General features: G+C 40.0%; 1 protein-coding gene across 4 annotated transcripts in view; it reads left to right on the top strand.

Annotated features, from left to right (window-relative positions):
• The window catches only part of Rnf180 (ring finger protein 180), a 174503-nt gene that overhangs the window by 30182 nt on the left and 118047 nt on the right, over positions 1 to 26274 (top strand). For 3 of the 4 annotated variants that reach the window (XM_051172392.1, XM_051172391.1, XM_051172390.1), the window contains exons 3-5: positions 10006 to 10101; positions 11663 to 12628; positions 15661 to 15696. In XM_051172392.1, the coding sequence (XP_051028349.1) occupies positions 10006 to 10101; positions 11663 to 12628; positions 15661 to 15696 (1098 nt within the window). The remainder of the gene's footprint in view (positions 1 to 10005; positions 10102 to 11662; positions 12629 to 15660; positions 15697 to 26274) is intronic. The other variant, XM_051172393.1, reaches the window with a different exon arrangement.

Raw genomic sequence — 26274 nt, 5'->3', positions numbered from 1 at the left:
TTCTACTTCCATGTCACAGAGGAATGCACATGTGCCTGTATGGGCGTATCCTTCCACATGGACACACAGACACACACACAGCTTTGCACACACATGCACATATGCACACACACATACACACACAGGCACATATGTGCATACGTATGCATGCACATATGCACACACATACACACAGATACACACATACGCACACACACACACATGCACACAAACATACACATGTACACATACACACTTCTAGATTTGTTCCTCTAGCTAATAAAACTTCCTCCCTAAATCTAACTTTCTATGTAAGTTAATGGGTTACATTTTGGTTAATTTAAAAGTAAGTTTTAGGTTTGCTTTTTGTGAGTGTTGGAGAAAATGCCAGTGCTTTCCTTGTGCTGAGGTGAGAGATGCAGGTTAGTGCGTGGCCCTGGGATCTATAGCATTAATGTGCTATGGGAGGTAGCAGTTGGAAGCTCATCGTCTGAGAACAGGAATTGTGAAGCTCAGCGAACTGGATGGGAATCCTTGCATCATTATTTAGTGTGTGGCCATGACAAGTTGCTGAAAGGCTGTTTAATTTTACTTGTTTTCTGTTATCATGGAGAAATGCTTAAAGCAGTTCATCTGGCATAGGAAGCATAATTTAAGTATTTGCTGCTTAATAAAAATCATAAGAATGTGTATTGTAAAGCTCTACCCAATGTACAGCTATGATTTTGATGTGTGTTCATGTAGGAACATTCAGGAAGCAAGTAAAGACCTAACAGTGGGTAATGGGTTCTTAGGATTATGGTCAGTATTATGTGATGAATATTATTGTCAGTTTATAAGATTAGATGAAACTATGACATTTGTGAAGTGAAATGACATGTGAAAGCTTTGCAGCAATGTTCCTGACATGCTATAAATCTCCTCAGCATGGCTGTGTGGTCAGCATTACTAGCTCCAGTGATTATTAGTAAATATTTATAGGCTGACTACCATGAAGTCACTTTAAACTCAATCATCTGTTATTCTTCCTACCAACATGGAGTTTTTCTTTCGTCTGTTCCTTCCTTAGCTTCTTTCCTTTTATCCTTGTTGATGATATATAAACAATCTTGAAAAGCCGAGCAAATTCTAGTCTTTATAATGAAAAGGTGACCATATTTGTCAATTCTGCTTTGCTTTAATCTGTAGGCAGCTCTGACGAATTCATTAGTTGTACTATCTGTGCAAGTACTGCCTTGTCCTGGGAAGAGCGCAGGCGCCGGATGTCTTACAGGCTACCCCTACTCCGTACCGCCGTTTGCTTCCAAGGCAGAGTATTTCCGGAAAACCTCACTGTTGCCTTTTATTGAGTCACTTCAAATAGATTCTCCAGAATTTTTATAAACAGATTAAAACGATTTAATGGCTCATGGCTCATATAGAAGCAAATTGTTGATAATTTCAATTTTTAAGTGAAAAATTTCTAAGAGTGTAGAAAAGTGAAGGCATGCATGCTGTTATCCACGTTATCTGTGCTCATTTCTCTTGAAAGGAAAAAAAAAAACCTTCCAAACCAAAGTGACTGGAGTAGGTAAAAATGACAGTGGCTGTTTGTAGACTACACGCCAGTGCAGCGCAGGTGCCTTTCGTCGGTCCAGCCATCCACACGTTCACTGTACTTGAGACACTGTCACGTGATCTGAGGGTGTAATGAGTGTCCATTCCATGCAGCTTACCTCTCTGTGAGATTTGGACGGAGCAACCAAAGAAAGAAAGGTCGCTACTTCAATATTTGCATTGAGAATTTTCAGGAGATTAAATATTGTTTCCAGCATGAACTAAATCTGATTATACTCTAGTTGTTAAGATATGAATAAAATGAAATTACACTAACCTTTCATATCTAGACCCTATATAGATGTCAGAATGTACAGATGTTCATGGCCCGTAGGGAAAATATTTACATTACCTTGTGTATTCTTGTGTATACTTAAGTCATCTCTGGTTTGCTTATAGTATCTTACTTAAACTGTGTAAAAAGTTGTCATATGACATCGCTTAGGAAATTTTTTTTTCCTAAATTTTCTGGTTGATTGGATCCATAGATTTGGAGCCAGTATAGGTGAAGAATAGTTTACTTAAAAATAATAATATATTTGGAATTTACTTAGAGATGACTTTTTCTTCCTGGAAGAATGTATTTGTAATGATTGTAATCCTTTAACTACTAACATGAATCAGTAGGGATATTTAAAATCTAGAGCAGAGTAAACATTTAGAAACATTTTAAAAACTACCAGCCTTTTTTCTTTCTTCTTCTTCTCTTCTTCTTTTGCTTGTGTACTGTAATACCGAGATTGTCCAGTGTAATACAGAGATCACCCAGATTGTGTGTCCCCCAAAATGACCACCAGGACTCAATACTGATGCAACATACACAGGGTCCTGTATTATGGGCTTGACCTTTGGATCACAGTCCTTCCTGACGCAGTAGGAAAGGAGAGTGACATGGAGCTTCAAGGGCAATGGGCTTATGAAGGGAAGATGGGGTTGTGGGTCACAGGAATGTCAACCTTTTGGCAGGTTGGGTGGAGACTGAGTCTGGAGGGGAAGTGTTTTTTTTTTTTTTTTTTTTTAATCTCAGAGGAGCATTGGGAACTAATTGTATTTAACCGCTCTGGTGGAGTTTCTGGAAACTGCTGGCAGGTCTAGTTTATGGCAGTGCGTGGTCATTCCCAGAATGCAGTAAGAAGTGAAGTCACCTACAGGACAAACTGTCACAGAGCATTCACAGACCAGGGCATTCATTGCAGAATATACATTACATATAGCAGACGGCATTAATTTCGCCCCTACAGTACTTCGCCTTTGACAGTAGCTTTCTCAGACTTTGGTCTTATATGATTTTTCCAGTTATCCTGAACTACATGCAGCTTAGAGAAAGGCTGCCAACAGTGACCAAACTGTCACTGCCAAGTGTTCACCATCAGAACTTACAGTCCTGGAAAAGGCAGGTGATATAGACACACAAAGCCAGATTTAAAAAAAAAAAATACTTGAGAGAATCACTGAGTAGTAGATTTAGTGTGTGGTCACTGGGGTTAGGAAGAAGCAAACAAATGCTTCTTGGGTACCTCTCTATGCCTCTCCAAGGCAGCCAGTCCTTCAGGAGACTCACGATCTGGACCTGCATTGTGTTCTTTAACTCCACCTGTACTGTCTCTGAATCCTGCCCAAGGTTGCTTTCAATGGCTGCAGATTTCTTACATTAAAGTTTGAAGATCTAGAATTATCAGTGACTGAACAATGCTAGAATTTCCCCCAGGGGGCCCGGGGTAGCAATTGTGGTGGCATCCATAATTGTCTCATGAGTTGAAGGAAAAGGACTATGATGTCTTCTTGTTTTTATGTAGTTTGCTTGCTATGGAATGACCTGCTCTCAAGCATTGAACCCACTGGGCTTTCTGGCCATGGTGGTTTTAGTGACCCACTAAAGAGCCTGGTGGGTGCTCTCTAGCCTTGTACTTCTGCAAGAGAGCTTTGCCAGCTCCATTGGGTCTCAACATTCTTGACTTCGGGGCTGGATCAGTAAGAGTAACAACTGTTGTGGTTACAAAGACTAAATAAGAGAACACATGCAGGACAGTCACCACTACCCTCAGCCTCTGAAATGTCCTTCTCTGTTATTTTTGCTGTCTGTGCAAGGATCCCACATAGATACCATCCTCCACAGGTGCCCTCCTCCTTATGTACAACAGCGTAGCATTTGCATATAACCTATCTCTGGTCTCCTGTGTATGAGATCAACTCCTCAAATTAGTTCTTGGTCTTAATGTCATTGCTTTATAGGTTATGTTCTCTTGTAGCGCAATTCTCAGTTGTCTTTAAAACGTTCTGATTGCTCAAGGAAGGAGGGGTCAGTCCATGGTCACTGGGCTCTGTGTTCTGGGCCTGAAGTGAGGCAGCTTCTAAGATAGTGGGAGTGTTCCACAGTGGCTCCTAGCATTACTGCAAACAGGAGGGCCCACTAGAACCTCCAAAGTCATGCTGCCAGTGACCTAAGTCCTCCTGAAGTTTCCAGAACGTTCCCCCAAAGCAGCACCTGCTGGGTGCCAAGGGTCATCTTGGAGCCTCAGAACATTTTGTGCCCCTCAATCCATGGCCTTTTCGAATGTAAAACACACTCTTCCTTCCCACTAACCCCAAAGTCTTAGCTTGTTGCAGCTCCATTTCAAACTTCTAAAGCCCAGTGTCATGCAAATCAGATGTAGATGAGACTGGGGTGGTGGGAAGGCTGTGAAATCAGAATAAGCTCCATCCTTCTAAAATACAAAGGCCGGACAGGCCCAGGAAAGATTGTCTCCTTTGAAAAGGAGAAAACCAGACAGCTGGTCTCGAGTAGGTATGAAATCCAGTAGGGCTGAGGGTGCTGCATTTTTATGGGAAAACAATGCTACCTTCTTTGACTCTATGCCCTTCAGAGGAGGATCTAGAAGCCTCTGGAGCCCTGTTGTGTCTTTTTACATTCCTGTCTGTGGTTGTCCTACTGCCGTAGATTCAGCCTGTGACAACTCCATCCCTGTGCTGAGTTCCCACTAGGTTGGCTACATCCTTTGGAATCTTGCCTTGCTTCCTACATCCTTTGGAATCTTGCCTTGCTTTATAGCTCCTGGATGCTGTGATTACTAACACCAGCAAGGTTCACAGCTCATGAACTGTGTTCCGCACAAGCATCCAGGGCTGCATAAGAGCTCATCTTTGGAGCTCTTGCACCAGATGTGGGGAGAAGAGCCTTGACAACAGCAGATGATTGGGCACTTCAGGCATCTCTCTGGACACCTTGTCCTCAAGGTCCTAAGCTTGTCTTGAAAACCCTGAACTGCCTTCAGCATCTTTCTCTCACTGTGTGCTGAGGAGGAAAGCCCATTTCCCCCTCTATCCACAACAGTTTCCTTACAAAAGGCCACTTGGCCACTTGGCCGCATCTGCTTCCCTTGAGTTATGAAGTTGGCCTGTCAACCATTTCCCTTTTACTGCACTTTCAATGTGTGCAGTTAGAAGAGGCTTTGCAACATTATGAGTGCTTTGCTGCTTACACACCTTTTTCTCCTGCCAAATATCCCAGTTTGTCACACTTACGCTACGCCTTTCCTAAAGTGCTAGGACTCAGGTCAGCCACATTCCATGGCACCTTCCCCCCCCCCCCCCCCCCCCCGCAAGGGGAGCTTTTGGTAGTACTTGTTTGGGTTTTTAATCAAAAAAAAAAAAGAAAAGAAAAGAAAAGAAAAAAACAAAAAACAGGCTTGCTGTGAAGCCTATTTTAGGCTCAAGTGCTATCCTCCTGCCTTAGATTCCCTAATGCTGGGATTACAGGCACTCACTATTATGCCCAAATTACAAAAAATAACCTCTGTTCTCGTGTCCAATAACCTTTTCTCCTTGTTCCTCATGTTAGCCTAAGATCTCATCAGAACCCCCTCAGGAGCTTCAAGATGGACCTTCTTGCAGCTCCTTTCTTTCTGTGCCTTCCCAAGAACTCTGCCTTTACCAGTTGATTCATAGCAACCTAAACTTCTCCCTGCATGCCCTTCAAAGCCTTTCCAGCCTTTAAATGTTACCCAGTTCCAAAGCCCAGTTCATATGTTAATTAATAGCCACACAGCGCTTGCCTGGTGCCAGTTTTCAGCTGTGTTCTGTTTTATACCTTAATATAAAACACCACACAGACACAGAGTAACTTTAAAAGGACTTACTTAATTGTTTTTAATTATGTGTATGTATGTGTCTGGGTGTGAGCACGTACATGTGAGTGCAGGTGCCCACTGGGGCCAAAACCATCAACTCCCCTGGAACTGGAATTTTATAGACAGTTGTGAACTGCCCAACATGGCTGCTGGAAGTCAAGTCTAGCCCTTCTGTAAGAGCGGCATCTGCTGTTCACCACTGAGTCTTCTCTCCAGGCCAGAGACACAATGACTTAAAGGGGAAATAAATTTTACCTTTTAAATATTAGAAAGTAGAAAGTGTAATACTCAGATCCTAAGTATTTGTCTTTCTACCGAAACCTCCTATATTTGTCTGACATTTTTGTTAAATTTTAATTTTAACATATAAAACTTTGGGGCTTGATAGATGGCTCAGTGTATAAGAGCACTGGCAACTCTTCCAGAGTACCCAGGTTCAATTCCCAGCACCTACATGGCAACTCGCGACTGTCTGTGACTCCAATTCCAGAAGATCTAACACCCTCACAGCAATGTACATAAAATAAAATAAATTATTTTTTTTTCAAATCAAATATCTTAGCAGGGTGCAGAGGTACACACGCCTGTAATCCCAGCATTCGGGGAGACAGAGGCAGGCGAATCTCTGTGAGTTCAAGGGCAACCTGGTCTACAAAGCAAGTCCAGGACAGCCAAAGAGTTTTGAGGCATAGAAATCCTGCCTCGGAAAACAAACAAACAAACAAACAAATACAAAAAAGAAAAAAAAAACCTGACATTTTCAGAAGTGTAGCTTAGGTCAGTCCCTTAATGTGTACCACTGAAAAGATCCGTATTAGTCTGTCATATGCTTATCCACGTATAGCCTGCACCAAAGGGCTCACCCTCTTCGCAGTTCACCAAATCCATTGGTAAATATGTTTTAGAGGGTTAGCCTCCAATACAGTTTTAACACGATCCTCAAGAGAACCCGATTTCTGCAAAACTTTTAAAAACTAAACAATTTTTTTTTAAAGATTTTTTATTTATTATTTATACAGTACTCTGCCCCCATGTGTGCCTGCATGCCAGCAGAGGGCGGCAGATCTCATTATAGATGGTCATGAACCACCATGTGGTTGCTGGGAATTGAACTCAGGACCTTTGGAAGAACAGACAATGCTCTTAACCTCTGAGCCATCTCTCCAGCCCCCAAAACTAAACAATTTTTGTTCATTGTTATGTATTTTAATCCAATAAGGACATGTCTAAAAAATTTGTAAACTAAAAAGTGGTCAACTTTAATTTACACTGATGAGGAAGAGAGAGAACAACCATTTTCAATCTAATCAAGTAACTGTAACTGGTTAGTTAAGGCTTGTTGGGAACCAAGACTAGTCTTAGACTCAGTCCGCTTCTCCTTCCTCCCGAGTTCTGGGATTGTATGTACAAGCCACCACACCCAGCTTGCAGATGGCTTTTGGTTGCTGTTCTCTGAGGATGCTGTTACCCCTTTCTTTGCTTGTTTTGATCAGTTTTCACTAGGGTACAGTTTTTGTCCTGAAATGAGCATTTCAGTTGGTCTAACCGATGTACACTCATGTCACCATCCTGGCCATAAGACGTGCGGTATTTTGCGTCCATCCAGTGTTTATTGGACATCTTTCTTACAGACATAAGTCCATCGACACAGTCTCATTTGCTGGGGTGCTGTTCGCAGTGAGGACAGAGGTTACTTACTCCTCAGTGGCTGTTCTCTTTCCTCGTGTCTTTAGGAGCTCCCCAACTGTCCATGTCTGCCCTGTCTCTTTATGACCTAAAGACCTTTCTTATCTGGAGACAGGTGACACTCTGCTGAGCCCCTAAGAGTTTCTCAAAACTTCCTACGGAGTTTTGCTTCTCCTTTCCACTGCTGTGGCAGATCACCCCCTGCTCTCAAGTGCTTTGTACCTCACTGAGGCGTGCTGTTTAATCCTTCCATCGGTCTCTCAGGAGTGCTCTCCAATTCTAGGTCTATTGGAAGTGCTCTGTCTACACTTACAGTTTAATTATCAAATTAAGAAATACTATATCTTTTAAACATCACATGGCATGGTAGGAGGGTAGATTGGGATATATACCAACTGTACAGAATTGAAACCAGTAATTATCTTTTCTGCCTGCCTTTTATTTCCCTATGCCATGTCTCAAGAAAACAGAGTCACAGACCAGTCTGTATTTTCTTGGCACTCTTTTGAGGTGATACTAGGGAGCCACAAGCAAGAGAACCGGAGACTTCCTACCACAGCCCCCGCTTCCCTAGCTTTCTGTCCACTCGGTGATGTCCTCTTCATATGTTCACGCATTTGACCGCCCTGTCCCAGTGCTCTCATCTTTGATATGGAAAATTGAGATAGTTATCTATAAGCTGAGCTGGAGTTTGGGCATCATGGTTGAAGTTTCCTTAGACTGCGGAAATACTTTTCAGAAGACCTTCTAGCTCCCATTGAAAGCATTGTCAATCTCTGTTGAAATAAGATTTTTAAGATATTAGGATAAAAATAATTTCAAAATCTTTTATTTTTCATTGAATTTATCTTTTACCTAATAAATAGAATATTAAAGATTTATATTTTAATGGGACAATGGGATGTCTTGATACAGGCATATATATGTATGTACATATATATTGTATAACATTTAACTCAGGTTAAATATGCCTACCTCTTCAAACTTTCATTATTTCCTTATGATAAAAAAATTCCAAAATTCTTTCTCCTTTTAACCCACACTTACTGTCCTGTGTAAGAACACACCAGAACTGTTTGTACTTCCTAGTTGTGAACACACTTTTATCAAGAATTACTACTGATTATAACCGATAGTTCATGAAATATTGTTGTGTACGGCATTAAAAATAATGAGATGTGGTCCTAACATAGAACAGTGCCTCATGTCCTTTTCCCCTTTTAAGTTACATTGTCAAGTCGTTGTTTTCTTTGTTTGCCTAAAGGAAGTAAATTGAGCTGTCTTCCTTATAAATCTTACCAATATATAAATAAATACATTGCAATGTTTTATCTACACCTACTAAGATCTAATGGTAGAAAAGAAAAGTTACTGTAGGGCCCCAGAGGGTTCAGCTTGGGAAATTATACATAGATTAAACATGAATTATTCTGATTTGTCTTGGCTGTAAATCACAACCTAAAGTAGATGATTTAATGAAGTACAAATTTGAGATGGTTCACCCCACTACTTTCACATATAACTATTAATAGGAGGGTAGAAACTTCCTTGTTTGTTATTTGTTAACTTGACCACAGTGACAGCTGTGTTATTGCCTCGGAGATCTAAGAGAGAAAGCACTGTGATTGGTAATTGTAGAACTATTCAGTGTAAAAGCTGACCCAAAGAAATGGCGTGTGGGTGGGAGCCTTCTACTTTCTGTGTTTCTCTTGGGCAACACCTTCATGGCCCTTCACAGAGTGAAATATAACCCAAGAGAGTCCTCAGATCTCTCCCAGGTACCTAGCCGTAATTTACAGGAGAGAAGCTGAGCCTAAGAGAGTAAAGGTACTGGCCTGAGGTCACACACATAATTAAGATACAAATCTTCACCCTGCCCTGCCCACCAGCTCTCTGACACAATGGGAAGCCATCATGCCTTGACTATTTATCACATTCTACTCGACTACTTCAGATCTATTTAAATTTGTGTTGATCTTGTACGGAGGATGTGCTTTTATGGTTACAACCTGGAGGGCTTTAACGTGGCCTGTGGCCTGTCCCTTGAGATTCCACTCTGTGACCCTTTGTGCTCACAGGTAAGGATGTCGCTTCCCTGCTTGTCACATGAAAAGTCTTATGGCCTACGTTAGGGAGAGTCAGGAAGTAGTTCCTGTCTTCTGATGACTTCAGGACAGAACGGGGAGGAAAGCCTGAGTGTTTCCATTTCTGTTGGCTTCCAGCATGCCAGCCATGTCATTTCTCTTCCTATCCGCCATGTTTATTGACGGTCTGATAGAGGATGTAAGTGCTTCTTTATATACTTGACAGTGGAATCCAAACAAACTCAGACATTGAAGGTTGGGGACAGTTTCTACAAACAACTCTATTTAATCTCACACGCTGAAATAAAAATGGGGCGCTAGATATGTCATTCACTGATGGTTTTTGAATCACAGGTAGTTATTTCCTGAAAAAGACATTTGATGCTAGTTTTTGATGACGGGAGCAAGGGATAGAAAGCCATGTATATTTGATATATAACTGAAATGAGGCTTTAAAATTCTTTTCCTTTAATATGGAAATTGTGAAATAAATTCTGAAGAGATAATTGCTAATATTTATTTTTCTGTAACAGGACAGACATGAATCAGTCGATGCTCAAAACACTTGTCATCTGTGGCACATGAACATAGAAGCCCTTCCAGACTGGATAAACTGCCTAGTACAAAAAGTGAGTTTCTTGGTTCCGTATTAAAGTTAAGAGTGTATAGCCTTCCGAAATTCCTGTGCTCATTTCTTCCTTAGATGTGTTTTTCCAGAACAGATGAGTGATTCTGTTTCTTGTGATTGCATTTCCTGGGGCATCCCAGTACCGCGTGACTTTGTACCTGCTATCTCCTGTCTCTAATGTGCTAACCGATACTAACCTGGTTTGTTCGCCCAGTCCTATTGTCCCTTGTTTTCAGTGAGGCATTCGTTGCCTAGCAACCTATGAACTGCCCACCACTGTCCATCTTCTCACTGCCTTTCTCCCCTCTGCTTTATATGCCTATATTATGCAGGCTCAGCACACGATATGACATATCACTGGTAAATACACATGAGGATACAATGACACACAAATCCATAAGTACACACATATTCTCTCTCTCTCTCTCTTTCTCTCTCATACCTGCATTTAGCTTATTCTTTTCTTGTTAATTTCCAAGCTCCTCTAATAGAATATAAACACCAGAAGACCAGAAAGTCCTATTCTTTGCTGGGTAGTGTGTCCTTAAAATAGTACCGCTTACATCAAGTGAATGAGACCTGTGCGTGCATCCATCACATGTGCACACACATAAAGTAAGCTGGATAACAAGTGTTATGATGAAACGGAAATGTGCTGCTTTAGGTGATATTTAATGAGATACTGTCAGAAGAAGAACTCTCTTGTTAATCACGTTTTTAGGTATTTTATTCTGTATTGTTAAATGCTTGTGTTGGAAAAGCATAAGTAATCTGATCTTTGAAAAACTGTAGTTAAGTTTCTCCACTGAGCAGCTTATATTTCTGTTTTAAAAAGTGGCATGGGGTGGCTCTCACTCGGATCTGTGCTTACCCCTTGATTTCCTGGGAGCTTATAAGTGTCCTGAGCTTCACAGAATAGATTAGAACCCGACAGAGGCACCACTGTCTTTTTTTTTTTTTTTTTTTTTTTTTTTTTTGACAATTTTAAAAGCAGATCATTAATTTCTAATCCGAGTATGGAAATCTGCCATCTGAGTGGGTGATCGATGCCTCTTGGTTGTGTATGGAAAGCCAGGGAGCTTTTTATTCTGTTGGCTGATAAAGTTTCCTGCGCCCCCCCCCCCCCCCCCCCGTGCTTGGCATGCAAGAAGTGAATCAGAACAGACACTTTTCTGTGAGATTTTACTTGCAAATGAATCTCTGTAGACTGATTTGCTTCCCGGTTGCATGGAGTATTTTTTTTTTTTTTCTTTTCATTAGTTCACACTGTATCTGTATTCAGCCTATTGTACAGAGACTTTCTTTAGGAATTCTTGGCCGTTCCAATAGGCATGATTCGCAGTATGTATCGTTCTAGAAGTTTGTAGCTGCTTGCTTATCTCTGTTTACTGGAAGGCTTGTTTCCGTTTGCTGTTCTGTCCACTAATCAGAAACAGAAAGCTAGCCTTTTCAGTAACAGAAAACATTCATGTGATTGGCTTTTTTTTTTTTTTTTTTTGTAACTCATTCTCTGGTCACTTTACAATGAAAGCATTGTCTTTATTTCCTTTTACTACCTGTAGGCCCAGTGGACAGTTGGGAAACTGAATTGTCCGTTCTGTGGGGCCCGATTAGGGGGCTTTAATTTTGTCAGCACTCCAAAATGTTCCTGTGGCCAGCTTGCAGCTGTACATCTCTGCAAGAGCCGGACTGATCATCACGTGGCACAGGCAGGCCGACTAATGAGACCCGCGCTGAAACCCTTGTCACATCCCGGAGTTCCGTCAGGTTGTGAGAAGGAGACCTTGCTGACAGGTGGCGGCTCCAGAACCAGAAACCACAGGCTTTTAGGCATGGCCCGAAATAATAACGGCCTTGGAAGGCTGACAGAAGCACTCTGCCTGGAGGTGCGAGCGCCGTCATCTTTTGAGATGAAGAATGAAAAACCGCTCTTCAAAGCGTCAGACCCCAAACACCAGCCGTTCGTTCCTCAGCTCGCCACCGGCGGCAGGTGCACTTCAAGAGCTTCTCATAGAAAGTCGCACAGTTTGGACCTGAACCTCAGCGAGAAGCTGATTTTATTGCCCACTTTATATGAAATCCATAGTAAGACTACTGCCTGTCCCAGGCTAGATGAAACAGGGCCCATTGACCTTGCAGGCTTGGCTTTGCCATGCAGTAAAAGTAGCTGCTCCTTTCAAAACCCACCCAGTTTTGATCCTAATCTGCTGCTGCACAGACTTGCTGTGGCTCCCCATGAGACCCAGGCACAAAGAGGAAGAGAATTTCAGTGTGGCCTAGAAGCTACTTCAGTTTACTCAGATCATGCTAATGCTAGCAGCCTGACATTCCTGGTGGATCTGCCCTCAGCAGGGAGGAGCGTGCTGGAGGCCTCAGACCAAGAAGAACACCTCTCCCCTCTGGACTTTCTGCACTCTGCCAATTTCCCCCTGGGCACCATTAACCACAGGCTGAATAACAGAGAGAGGGGCAAGTTGAGGACTCTAAGAAGGCAGCGGAGGAGGCATGAGAGATGGCTGCAGAAGCAGGTGAGTGCTTGGAAGTCAGAGTTGGTTAGCAAAAAAACAGTGTAAGCACTGGGGTTTGTGGCACAGAGGTATATTTGAGTGCTTGTATCCTAAAAATCTTAGTTTAAAGTTTCGAGATGACAAGTCACTCAATGTACACTTAGTAGTTACGCAGCCCTCTTATCTTTGGCACTGTTCAACACTTGCTTCTGTGCTTATATATAGTCACAAAAGCACCTTTTGCAGCTTTCCCCAGTTCTACTAATATATTAGAGGACCACTCACCTCATGATACCGAGATTGGATGATTTATAACGAGTATTTTTAAATCTTTTCGATGTTTAGGTTGCTTTTGCTACAGTTTTATTTCCAAATCTAATCTAGCAACAGTTCATTCACTTTTCATCACATTGATTTTAATTTAATATTCAAGAAGCTGCATTTATTTATATACTCATGTGGCCAAGACATGAATAACTCTGCTGAGTGTTGAGACACAGCTAAAGGCAGATTTATTCAGCCTGACATTTCACAGCCCACAGTTTGATTCTCAAGGGATTGAACTACTTGTGTGTGTCCCTCACAGTATCTTCATGGTTCTGCACATGAAAGGACACAATAGTATTTTTCTACTGTGAACAGTAATTAAAATCAATGAGTGGATGACAAGCTGTGAAATTTGAAAGTTAGGGAGCTGGTATGCTTCTGTATAAAACTCGTGTTTTGAAGATTACCTTTTTTGTTTGCTTATTAGTAACAGATGGTAGCTCTTAGTAGTGTGTTCAATATGAACAATATCGTAAGAATTAAAATAAAGAAAGCCGGAGCTGCTCTGTATATGTCTTTGGTGAACTCATTATGAACCTATTCATAGCCTCAATAAAATAAAAATTACTGCAGTGAGTACATCAGCCAGATTCAGTGGGATTTTCTTCTTCAGTTACATAGCATAATTACAAGTATTGTCTGTTGCATTTTTTGACTAGTAAGGGCATCCCAGTTTGGATTATTTTTAAATGATCGTATTGATCACTGCCCATAGTAAGGTCCTGTGAAACTATAAAATTAAAAGTGTTTATGGACAAGTTTATTTATATGTGAGAAAATTGGAGGTGGTCATTTGTCAAATGTTATTCAGAAAGAATGTCCTCAAAACAGTGTGCAGGGTTCTGAAATAATACTTTTGTAAATAGAAATTTTTAAAAAATTGTAATAATTGTATTTAGTATATATGGATGATATTGCAGTTTTGGGAATTGATTTAATTCATGGGTTAGTGTCTTCTGAAAATCTCCACTATAACATGAATCGTTTCTAACATAAAGTGTTGCAATTTAGAGAAAAGCAACTGCAGGGTTAAATATTGAATTTTTTGATAGATGAAATTATTTTGACTCATTCACACACAGCGAATTTGGTTAGTATGTTTACCTGATTCATCAGAACTGTGGAAACTGAGTCAGACTGCCACCTGTCCGTGTAGGGACTAACAGGATCCTAACAGGCTTAACTGGTAGCACAGGTGCTACAGACAGGCAAGTGCCCAGACTATCTTCAACAAAAAGTTGTGAATTTATGATGCATACAAACCATTGTCAGAGCCAGAAAGAATGATAACTTTAGAAAGTGTGTCCTCCTGATTTAAGCAGAAAGACAGATCCTAGCCAGACTTCATATCTGAGATAAAATAATAGCATAATTTGACAAGTCATCCATGTTCAAGGAAGATTCACTTTATGAACATTGATCAAATGCCTGCTTGAGGTAGCAAGGCCTTGAGTAGTGACTTCCATAGGAACACTGTCTTTCATTCCATGTCATGATGGAGTGGGGGGTGGGCGGGAACCCAGGGATGGGCCTTACTGAGTAACTTTTCTACCTCTGAGCTACACCCTGGGCCCAGATTCCACCTTTCTTCCTTCCTTCCTTCTTTCCTTCCTTCCTTTCTTAATTAGAAAGATAATCACATACATAAAGTAATGGTTACCATTACTAGTAATTACAATTTTAAATAAGTTTTTATTAATTAAAACAAAATAAAACTTACTTTTCAGAGAGGTTATCAGTTTTGCTGCTGAGGTCTTGGAGAACGTCTTAGGGACTGCACTGAATCTGCAGATGGCGGGCGTGCTGGCAGTTCGCTCTCTATGAATACGGCGAATGCAGGGTCTTACCATTTTCTGCTGTTCATCTGCAGTTTTTCTCACCAGTGTTTTAGTTTTTTGTTGTTGAGATATTATTAATAATATCTGTTAGAGTTTCAACTAATTGGTGATGAAAATCAAACTTCTGTCACTTGACATTTTATGTGAAGTTTTGTTCAAGCTAGACATATTTTCGTAGCAGATACCATGATAGAAGTAGTATTAATATTTTACCAAAATTTTATCAAAAGCTTGAAGATGCAATATTGCTTTCAAGAGAGAAACTGCAGCTAATTGCATGGGATTACTAATCTATTCAACAAAGATTTGTTGCATATAGTCTTTGGGAGAAAGCATTGCACTGTGCTGTATTCAACTAGCAAACATCCTTCCAACAAAACATAATTTCTTCTTTCTTCATTGCCACATATTAAAGGTGTACTTGCTCCTGGCATATAGGTCTGTGATGGAAATGCATGTGTAGGTTTCATCTCATGCCCAGGCAGTGGGCACACAGAGGACATCTTTGTCCTGCATGCCTGTAAGTCCAGGCTTTGTCCATCCTTCGTGCCCAAGGATCACTAATATGTTCCCCATTTATTATTTTTTTTTAACTTACTGGTAGTGTTATAAAATAATGACGTACAAGTAGAATCACAAAGCCTGTGCTCTGGAGACTGACATTGTTTACTAAGCAAACTTGTCTATGCCGTTCATCAATTTACTGCGTCAATCTGTTATCCATCCATAGTGTGCTCTTTTTACTGCTCAATAGTATTCCATTGTGTGACCCAGCCATGATTTCTCCAGCATAAAAAAATGAGTAGATTGTCTAAAGTGCTAGCAGTTATGAGTAGAACTATTATAAACATTCATGTACATAATTTTAAATAAATTACTCTTTCCTAGGGTAAATACTCAGGAGTGGGACTGCTGGATCATATGGTAAGTACATATTTAGTTATATAAGAAACTGTCAAATTGTTTCCCAGGATGTCTGGGAAACAGCTAAGGATGAGATTTCTCACTTTCGTGCATCTATGAGGCCAAACAGCTGGTACTCTTTAATTCTTTCTATTTTAGTCATTCAAATACTATGTTTCTTGCTGTCATACTCTGGTTTTAATGCACCTGCCCCTAATTTCATGTGCTTAGTTTTCATATGTGTGCCATGTTAGCAAGTATTCATAGTATTAATGCATTACTGAAACTCTCAGTTTAAAAATATAAATAAGACTGGTATCAAGGAGAAACTACAGCCAGTTTTCAGTAATTCTGTTCGACAAAGCTTGAGTGTCATCTTCTTCAGATGTGTTCAAGTATGTTCAAATCTTCTGCACGTTTCTCTATAATCTTGAGGACAATTTTTATTACAGTTTAAAAGAAAAATGCTTGGAGGTCGGCAAGCTGTAAATTCCAGCGCTGTCCAGATGAGAAGGATGAAGGAAATTAGGGAAGCATGCTTGGAGATAGAGGTAGCTAAAGGACAGGAAATTAGGCCTCTTTTGTCTGACTAATTCAGAAAAACTGGCAAGACCATTGAAGTTGCATGTCTCTGGCACTGTACCAGACTATGTTATGGGTACAGAAGGAAAAGCATCTCAGTAAAAGGCTAATTATTCCACCCATTTCTTTAGCTGGGTTTAGGTGACTCCACTTTCCTAGGGGTAGGTCCTCCTGCCTTTGGGTGATCCCCTGGCCGGGTGATAATTCTGTTCTCTAAAATAGAAGGAAGTTTGTCTTGCTGTTCCTTTATTGCTACTCTGACCAAAGAGGTAACTCTGAAATCATTAAGATCATGGATCAGAGCCCCTGGCACCCTAGGGATCTCCAGCCTCTGGAGAAGATGGGACTGTCAAGGAGACCAAGGATGTTTCTGGATTTAATAATATTTTAATTTGATCATTTCTTTCCCATCCAGTTTTAAGAATTTTTCATATATTTGGGTACAAATCCTATATTGGACATGTGATTTGTGGTATATTAATATATTTTATTCTACTCAGCCTATTTGTCCTTTTTTTTTTTGGTGCTACAGTATTTCCCTGGAAAGCAAGCTCAAAATCTTGAAGCCCAACTTCTCAAATATAATTTTTTTTTAATGGTTTCTGGTTTTGGTGTAATAGAATATCTAAAAACTCTAGATGGCTCTAGGTTATAAAGATGTTTTCCCAATATTTTCTCCTGAAAGTTTTATACTCATATTGAGAATTATGATTTATGTTGAACTGAATTTTTAAAAATAGAATTTGAGGTGTAAGTCAAAGCGTCATTTTTCCTAGTGGAGGCAATTGTTTCTGCACCACTCGCTGAAAGCACTATCGTTTCTCCATGGAAATGCCTTTGTGGTTTATTGAAAGTCATCTGGGCATGAATATAACTTTCCATGTGTTCATTTCCCTTCATCTCTGTCCATAGTTCCATAGTAAACCATAAAGCAAAATCCTGTGACTCTTTCAACTTTGTTTTCCTTCTGAAAATTTGGTTCCTGTGGTTTCACATAGGAAACTTAGGACAAAAACCTTACAAAAAGTTCTATTGAGTTGATTGAGTTGTGCTACATCTAGAGGTCAACGTGAGGGCCATGCAGTATTTGCTGGACTTTTTTAGTCCATGAAATAATAGACTGCCTACCCACAGATTTTTTACCTTTTCATTAGTGTTTGTAGATTTTAGCATTCAGACTTTACAAATAGTTAGATTTATTTTTTTATTTTTACCTAAACTATACATTTTAATACTGTTTTGGTTTTGACTTTGCGTCTTCGGATTCAGGGAGTATAGGTACTTGACGTCTTTTGTCAGATCTATTCATAACTAATTTATTTTAGTGCTATTTATAATTAGAGTTTTAAAATGCAGATTTCTAGTGACTAGTTGCAATGCACAGACATACAGCGTTCTGTGTTGATCTGGTGTGCTGTACTCCTTCAACTGTCGCCTATTAGTAATGGTAGTCCATGCCATTTGACATCCACCATCTTCTCTGGTAGATGCCAAAATTCATATTTTTACTTAGATAATTACTTGGTATTTTAGTCGGTGTTTTATTGCTGTAAAGAGACACTATGCCACAGCATCTCTTACAAAGGAAAACATTTCCTTGGGGCTGGCTTAAATTTCTGAGATTTAGTCTGTTATCATCTTGGTAGGAACATGGCAGCACACAGGCAGACAAAGTGCTGGAGAGGTAGTCGCTAAAAGCCTACATTCAGACTGTCAGGCAGCAAGAAGAGAGAGAGACTGGGCCTGATTTGAGCATTTCAAACCTCAAAGCTCACCTCCAGTGACACACCTCCTCCAACAAGGCCACACCTCCTAATCCCTCTCAAGTAGTGCCACTCTTTGATGATCAAGCATTCAAATATATGAGCCTGTGGAGACTATTCTTGTTCAAATCACCACACTTGGTCTGCAGACAAAAATAGCCATACTTCTTTCTTTCTAGTCTGCAGTCTCTTTTGCTTTCCCTTTCCTTTGCTTATCAGTACATCCATGGAACCCAGGATAACGCTGATGAGAAGAGAGAGGAGAGACTTAGGAGGTTAGCAGGAAACACTTGGTCCTTTTCCTGTGAGTGAGAGGTCTTATATAGATGTTTTTGTGCATAATCTCGCTGAGGTTCTGACAGGGTGGAGAAAGCTTTCCCATGCATAGATGCTGCATTTTGTCAGAAGCCTTCTGCATTAATTGTATGATCATGTATCTTCCGTGTTAGTATTAACTGATTATCAGTTATTGATCAGGCCTCACATTCCCACAGTGAAATTTATTTTGTTATTATGCTGCTTATTTCTTTCCCGATATTGTTAGAACTAGCTGCTAATAGTTTTTGAGGACTTTTGTCTCTTATAAAGATTTCAAGTCTGAAGTTTTCTGTGATGTACTGTGGTCATTCTACTTTTCTGTATTCTGAAAAAAAAGACTGTGGAGAATTAATATTTTCACTCATATTTGTAATAAAACTATCTTGTTATTGCTTTGATAGAGGGCCTTTAACTGTGGTTTAGGTTGTCTGTTTGGTATTGGGTTGTGTAGTTTGTTTTCAAAGAGGTAACCAAGTTGCCAGCATTGCATTGTAGCATCACTCAGTGCTGTTCTTTGGGTTGGGTATCCAGGCTCCCTTCCTAGTCATTGACATCATCGTCGTCCTCTTCCTCCTCCTCTTCCTCCTCTTCTTCCTCCTCCTCTTCCTCCTTCTCCTCCTCCTCTTCCCCCTCCTCGTCTTCTTCTTCTTCTTCTTCTTCTTCTTCTTCTTCTTCTTCTTCTTCTTCTTCTTCTTCTTCTTCTTCTTCTTCTTCTTCTTCTTCTTCTTCTTCTTCTTCTTCTTCTTCTTCTTCTTCTTCTTCTTCGAGGGAAAGGTTTATTTCAGCTTACAGCTTTGAGTTATATCACTGAGGGAAGTCAGGGCAGGACCTCATGACAGGAAAATCTGTAACTTGCTGAGTATCTTGACACTTGGTATCTCAACCCATTCATTATCTTTCCATTTGTACTGTTTGTTTTAATTACATTAAAAACTTAAGAACTTATCCCTCGTTTGGCGCCCTTGCCCTTTTCACACCTCCCTGCCCTCTCTCCTTCCCTACCCCCCCCCCCGGCAGTCTAATCTCTACCTTCCCCTCCTACACTGCTTCAAATAAACCTGCATTTATATATTATAGCTTTGTTGCCATTAGCTCGTTCCGATGATTTAGCGGATCATCTGATGCGGTGACTCTGATGAATCTGAGCCTCACTCAGCCCGATGGGCCGGACTTGGGAGACCACTCCCTGCACCTCCTCATCCCCTGCCTGCTCTGATCCCATCATCTTTAAACCCAGGAGAAGTTGAGTACTCAGGCCCGTAACTCAGGGCCACATGGGGATGGCTTCTCTCCCACCTCCCTCTCTGTTTGATGTTGGTTTTGATTGTCAATAGGGCCTAATAATTGTTATTGTCAGGCCTGTAATTACTTCAGTAAAACCCGTTAGCAATCAATTAAGACACAGACACCTGTTGTATTTTAAAATAGCCTTAGTTAACCTGGGTCAGGGCAGACATTAACCCTCTAAACTACTTCCCATAGTAGGACAGGTGTCCCATACCATATGTTTCTAGTAATTTCTGTCAAGCTACCTCCCATCCATAATCCCATATACTTGCTAATGTTCTTTATCTGGGCCAAGTCCCCATCCACGCCGGCCACATGCTTCTCTTTCATCCAACCCATGCTGCCTTCTTCTCCTTCCTCTCCTCGGGTCTTTCTCCATCTTCCTCTGTTCCTTCTTCCCAGGATTCTCTCTTCCCTTCCTAGTCTTACAGTCTGTGTTCTTCTGGTCTCTCCTCTCGCTATGCTTTCTCCCCCAGTTTCGGGTTTATTAATTTTATCCTAATTAAAGATCAGCGATTTGTTTTTCTATTTTGATTTTTTCAAAAACTTCTGTTGTTTATTTACTTTAAAAATTTTTTCTCATCTTTTCTAAATTTCTAAATAATTGGAAGTTATTGGTATGACACTTTTTTTCAGCTATTAAGTATTTAATGTCAAATTTCCTTGTAGTTCTTATATTAATTCTATATTATATATCATATTACCTTATTTTAATTTAGTATTTTTTATTTTGTTTTGTTTTTATCATTATCATTATTATTATTGTTGTTGTTGTTGTTATTATTATTATTATTATTATTATTATTATTATCATTATTATTTTGGTTTTTCGAGACAGGGTTTCTCTGTGTATCCTTGGCTGTCCTGGACTCCCTTTGTAGACCAGGCTGGCCTCGAACTCACAGCAATCTGCCTGTCTCTGCCCCCCAAGTGCTGGGATTAAAGGTGTGCGCCACCATGCCCGGCCTAGCATTTTGTTTGATTCAAACTATTTTCTAATATCATCTGAGATTTCCTTGATCCACTTAGTGTGCCTATTGGGAAGGAAAATTATGAATTTTAAAATACCGTCATTTTATTCCCAATTGCTAACCACTTTCAAATGAAAATTTATCACAGGGTCTCATTAGAGAAACAAAGTACACTTTTTCGTAGGCCACATGCCCAGCAGCAGATGGCTAACAGAAAATGAACTTAATGGTGTCTTGTTTCTTGTCTCATAATGCCATGTCAAGGCTGTTTTTTTTTAATTACACTATTACTATTATTTATTTATTCATTTTACTCCACAGATGCTTTGCATATATATTATGGCTACTTGTTTTATGTTTTTATGGGATTTCTGAGTGTGAGAACAAGTGGATCTCTGTTTCTGTACCTTTTTCTTGGGCTTTTTTCCTTCTGTTTGTTTATTTTGTAGTATTCTGATTCATTTATTTTTATCTTATTATATTTTATTTTATTATCCCTTAGCTGTCTGTTTCCTAAGGACAGACAGAAAGGGGTGCATCTGGACATGAAAATATTTCTTTAGAAGCCACAGGAAACTATACACAGATAGTTTTCCTTATGTGTCTAAGTGGGATGTATTATGCATGAAATCCTAAAATAGCTGACAGTATGTCTGTGTGTGTGTGTGTGTGTGTACACGTGTATGTGCATGAGTGTGTGCACGTATGTATCTGCCCATGTGTGTATATATAAGCTTACAATAAATCACTTAGTCACTACAGTAATTCTCATACATCTTTCTTAGTGATCTAAATGAGTTCAGGTTAATTGTGTTGCTTAATGAAGGATGTGACTAAGGTGCTGGAAAGAATCATATTAAAGACCTACTTGTTCAGGTTTATGTAGGACATACCAGATAGACGTACCATAAAGGCCCTGGTATGTTTTCATGGATTTGCACATAGACATGATTTTGTCTTTTGGGGGTTTTTTGAGAAGTCAATTTAATTTTTTGTTACTAAATTTATCATCGTCAATTAGATACAAATTATACTACAGACATATACTTGGTTGTTTGTGCTTCACAATTATAGAAATAATCCATTGATGAGGAATTATGCTATGTTCATTTTCTGCAGTGAAAAGGTGTCAAGTTTAATTTAATGACACAAATTATTGATTTTTTTATTAATACAGAATCATATTCATGAATTAGTCTTTAAGGAAAGAATAAAACTAATAAAGTTAATAAACATCATGACCACCAATAATGTATTGAGAAAGACCAATGTTTATTTGTGTCAAATTATTATTTCAGTATAATCTTACCACTCTTTTCATTTATTAATGTAAAACATGTAGGGCTTCTTCAAAAGGTTGATATTTATTTAAGTTTTATTTATTTATCTGTTTATATTTTAAAATTACATTTGCTTGGTAGATGTTGTATAGAGTTTATGTCTTTACTTTAAAAAATTGCACAGATCTAAATTTTCTAATGCCTTGCACAGTACCCAGTATATGACACATGCTCAGGAATTTTTTAAAATACAGATTTTTTAAAAAAATTTGAGGATCGTTTAGGTTTATGTAAAAAGTTTGAAGATAGTACAAAAAGTTACTATAGACCTATACCCAATGTTTATACTGTTAATATTGTATACTAGCCATAATTAATTGAAATCATACTTCAGATTCCCTTAGTTTTGTCTTTTGTACTTTCTCCCTCCCTCCCTCCCCCCTCGCTCCCTCCCTCCCTCCCTCCCCCTCTCCTCTAAGCCCTCATTCAGAATATCACATTTTTGTCATGTCTTGTTAATGTGCTTCTGATAGAATAACTTGTCTTTCCTTATTTTTCATGACCTAGACAGTTTTGAAAATATATCCCTTGCCTGGGATTTGTTTAATATTTTCTCCAGAATTAGACTAGGGGTTATATCTTAGGTTTCGCATACCCTTCTCACATTCAGTAGTTTACCAAAATGATTCAAAGACTTGAGCCTAACACAGCTGTGTTTTATTATAGCAGAAAGGTGGACAGGTGAGAAAGGGTGCAGCCTCCAACAGTCCTAGGAGACACAGCCTCACTGCAAACTCCCTGGTCCTCTGCTGCTTAGAATCTTTCTGCCTCTTCCTCCACAATGACTACTGATCCTTAAGCAGAGGACTTGCATTGTGTTTGCTGAGACTTGGCTCCACAGCCCTGCATTTTGGTTGGTTGTAGTTTTCTGTAATGGTCTCTGTCTGTTGCACAGAGAAGAAAAAAACAAAATAGGAGGAGGAGGGGAGGAGGAGGAGGAGGAAGAGGGGGAGGAGGAGGAGGAGGAGGAGGAGGAGGAGGAGGAGGAGGAGGAGGAGGAGGAGGAGGAGGAGAAAACATTAGTTGGGGCAAAATCCTCAGCAAGTCCAGCATAAGCTTTTTCATGAAGTGTCTTAGGATATGCTTAATTCCTCCGTGGTAAACTGTGACAAGCATGCAGTGCTCTCCTCCAAGCAAGCCTTAGCATCTAAGGTTTCCACAGGAGGGAGACATGATGGAGACATCTTCTTCTTTGGCACATGCCAAAGTTTCCGACCCCCAAAGGGTAACAAGTATTCAGCATAAATGACAGTTAAAGATCATTAAGCTGCTCTTACTAACCAGCATGTTGGGAGCCCCCCAAAATTGAAAATTTACACGTTTGCATCCCAAACAAGGCTAACCTATAAGTGCATATAGGCCTGCTATGTCAGTCATTATTTGCTTCCAGAGTTTTGGGGTGGCGCTTACAGATATAAAATGTGTTTCTCTTTAGTTACACAAATGTGTACGGATGCAGTGCATCCCTGTTGGCAGTGCTTTGCCTCAGAAAGGAGAGGATGCTAGCTGGCATATCTTTAAGTCAGTTTCCCCCGTGGCTGCTCCCAGAAAGCCCCACAAATGCAGCAGCCTAAGGCCATCTGATTTGATCATCTGACAGAGCTCAAGGCAGAACTCTGAAAATGCACCTCATGTTAGTAAAGTCAAGGAATTGGTGGGGTTCGGGGGCAGAACCTCTTCTTAGCTTATTAAAGCAGTGGCATGTTTTCATTCACTGCCTTATGGTTCCTCTGGCAACGATGGGGCTGCCGATCTTAGTTTTACATTTGTATCTTCTTTAGGACACTTCCCAAAAATGTTAAATGCATGCGCGTGTGTGTCTATCACAAGTGTTTAGGGACTCACAGAGGCCAAAAGAGGTGTTGCATCCCTTGGAGCTAAAGTTACATGCAGACTTGAGCTGGCTTATGTGAGTACTGGGAGGTGAAACTGGGGCTTTTGGAAGAGCAGCAGCACTCAACTGCTGAGCCATCTGTCTGCTTTTGTAGTGTCCACTCTGACACTTTTGTAGTCCCTGTCTTTACTCTGGGAACATTCAGATTGTCCCGAGTAGCCCTCTCCCCATTTTGAGGTTGTTAACTTAATGCCTATTGCTAAATAATAATAATAATAATAATAATAATAATAATAATAATAATAATAATAATAATAATAATAATAATGACAATTTCCAGGAGTTAAGAACTGGGCATATCATAGCAGGCGTGGTGGTGCACGCCTTTAATCCCAGCACTGGGGAGGCAGAGGCAGGTGGATGTCCGCATTTGAGGCCAGTCTGGTCTACAAAGCAAGTCCAGAACAGCCAAGGCTACACAGAGAAACCCTGTCTGGAAGAACCAGAAAAAAAAAAAAAAGAACTGGACATATCCACAGTGGTAGCTAGATCCAATTCTGCTACTCTCTCCTTCCTGTGGGACAGATACTCTCCTGACTACTTTTATTTATTTCATATAATCCTAGCCCCATTTTTTTTTTGTACAATGGCTCTTACATTCCATTTACAAAATAAAGTGGAGGGGCGTAAGATGGTTACTTACAATCAATCAGTGCAAAACCCATGGAATCCTCTACATTCTTAGCATCTTCTTAAGCCATAGCATGTTTTGTTGTTATTTGTTCATTTTAGCTCTTTCCAGATTTGAAGCTTTATTGAAACGAGCAACCTACTCTGGATGAGATGTCCCCATTGTAAAACTCGTCGTGCGTAGGCCACAAGAAATCTGCATTAGAACAACAAGCAAGGTTTCTTAGGACCACAAAAGAGGGGGACATCGAACTCTACTCACAAGAAGGGAAGAGTTATGAAAGATGACTCATAAGTACAAGTCACACTGAAAATGGTTTGGAGGCACACCCACGCAAAAGTACTAGGATGAAAGGTTACATATCAGAAGTACATAAAAAAAAAATCAATTCTTTTCACAAATCAGGGTTTCTGGAACTCAGGTACCGTAAGGTAGCTGAGAGTCAGCCCATCCAAGATTGATATGTGAGAAATGGAAATAGGCAGTTCAAATAACACGTTTAAATGGGTAAAAATTTATGTATCCTGGCCTCCATTTTATGAAGTGATTTCTATTACCGTTTATGTCCTTTGGCTAGAGAAACTGAAGCTGAAAGAACTTAAATAAGTTCTACAACCCTCCCCTCCCATCCCCACCAGCTAAACATTTGGCAGGTGAGCTGACCCAGCAGGTAAAGGCACTGCTCACCAAGCCCGTTGACCTGAGTTCCATCCCACAGACGCGGGGAGAAAACCAACTCTGGCAAGTTGTCCTCCGATCTCCACACATGTGCAGTTGCATGAACACACACAACTAAACAGATAAAATATAAGAATTTCTTAAAAGATTTTTTCCTAAGATGTATTTTTTTATTTTTAATTATTTTTGTACGTATACATTTATATTATTACACATATATACAGTAGATTACCTATGGCAAGAAGAACCATGACACAATCAGGAATTATATAAATGTCACATTCTTAGTGTTTTGGCTATTTGTATTTGACAGCCTTGAAGAAGACATCTTTCCTATCTTGGTGCATCTAAATTTCTGAATGTAAATCAGTCTCCATCACATATTGTCATTATCAATTTAGAACACCTATCTAGACCTAAAAACATCTTATCCCTTAAATAATTAGGCTTCATTGTAAAACTAAACTACCTGGTCTTTAACTCCCTCAGACTTGAGAAGGAGTAAACTTGATTATCTGAGTGTGCAGGGAGTGCAGGTTAGTAGCTTTCCAAATGAGAAGATGATAGAGACAGATTTCTACCTGAATAGTCATCCAAAACTCTCTATAACATTGGAGGATCTTGTCTTCTTCATTCAGCCTTCTGGCCCAATATATCTGACAGACATTTAAAAGATATTTTTTAACACCACCTTTTTTTTTTCTTTTGAGGCAGATTCTATAGCCCTGGCTGACCTCAGGCTATGTAAACTAGACCACCACCAAACTCATACAGATCCACCTCCCTCTGGCCCCCACATCTGGCCTATTTTATCTTTTCTGATGGCCAAGGAAAACACTTTTATCATTCTATACCTTTATTCTTCTTTCATCCTTTCCTTCCTTTAAACAATGCTCATTTGCTGGTTTGCTCCATTGGAAACAGCACTCCACATGGAGGCTGCAGTACCGAATAAAATGCCATTCTCCCCTCAGAGGTGCGAGGCAGTGGGAAGATACATATGCTTATGGCTCGTAGTTCACTTACCATATAGCCTTGGCGAAGACCTTAGGATGTAGCTGAAAATCCAAGAACACACATGGATGAACTACCAAGGCTGTTTGGGAGAGAGAGGGTAGAAAGAAATGTGCTAATA

The sequence above is a fragment of the Acomys russatus genome, chromosome 30 (genome assembly GCF_903995435.1).
Source record: "Acomys russatus chromosome 30, mAcoRus1.1, whole genome shotgun sequence".
NCBI lineage: Eukaryota > Metazoa > Chordata > Mammalia > Rodentia > Muridae > Acomys > Acomys russatus.
This window is presented reverse-complemented; position numbering and strand designations above follow the sequence as displayed.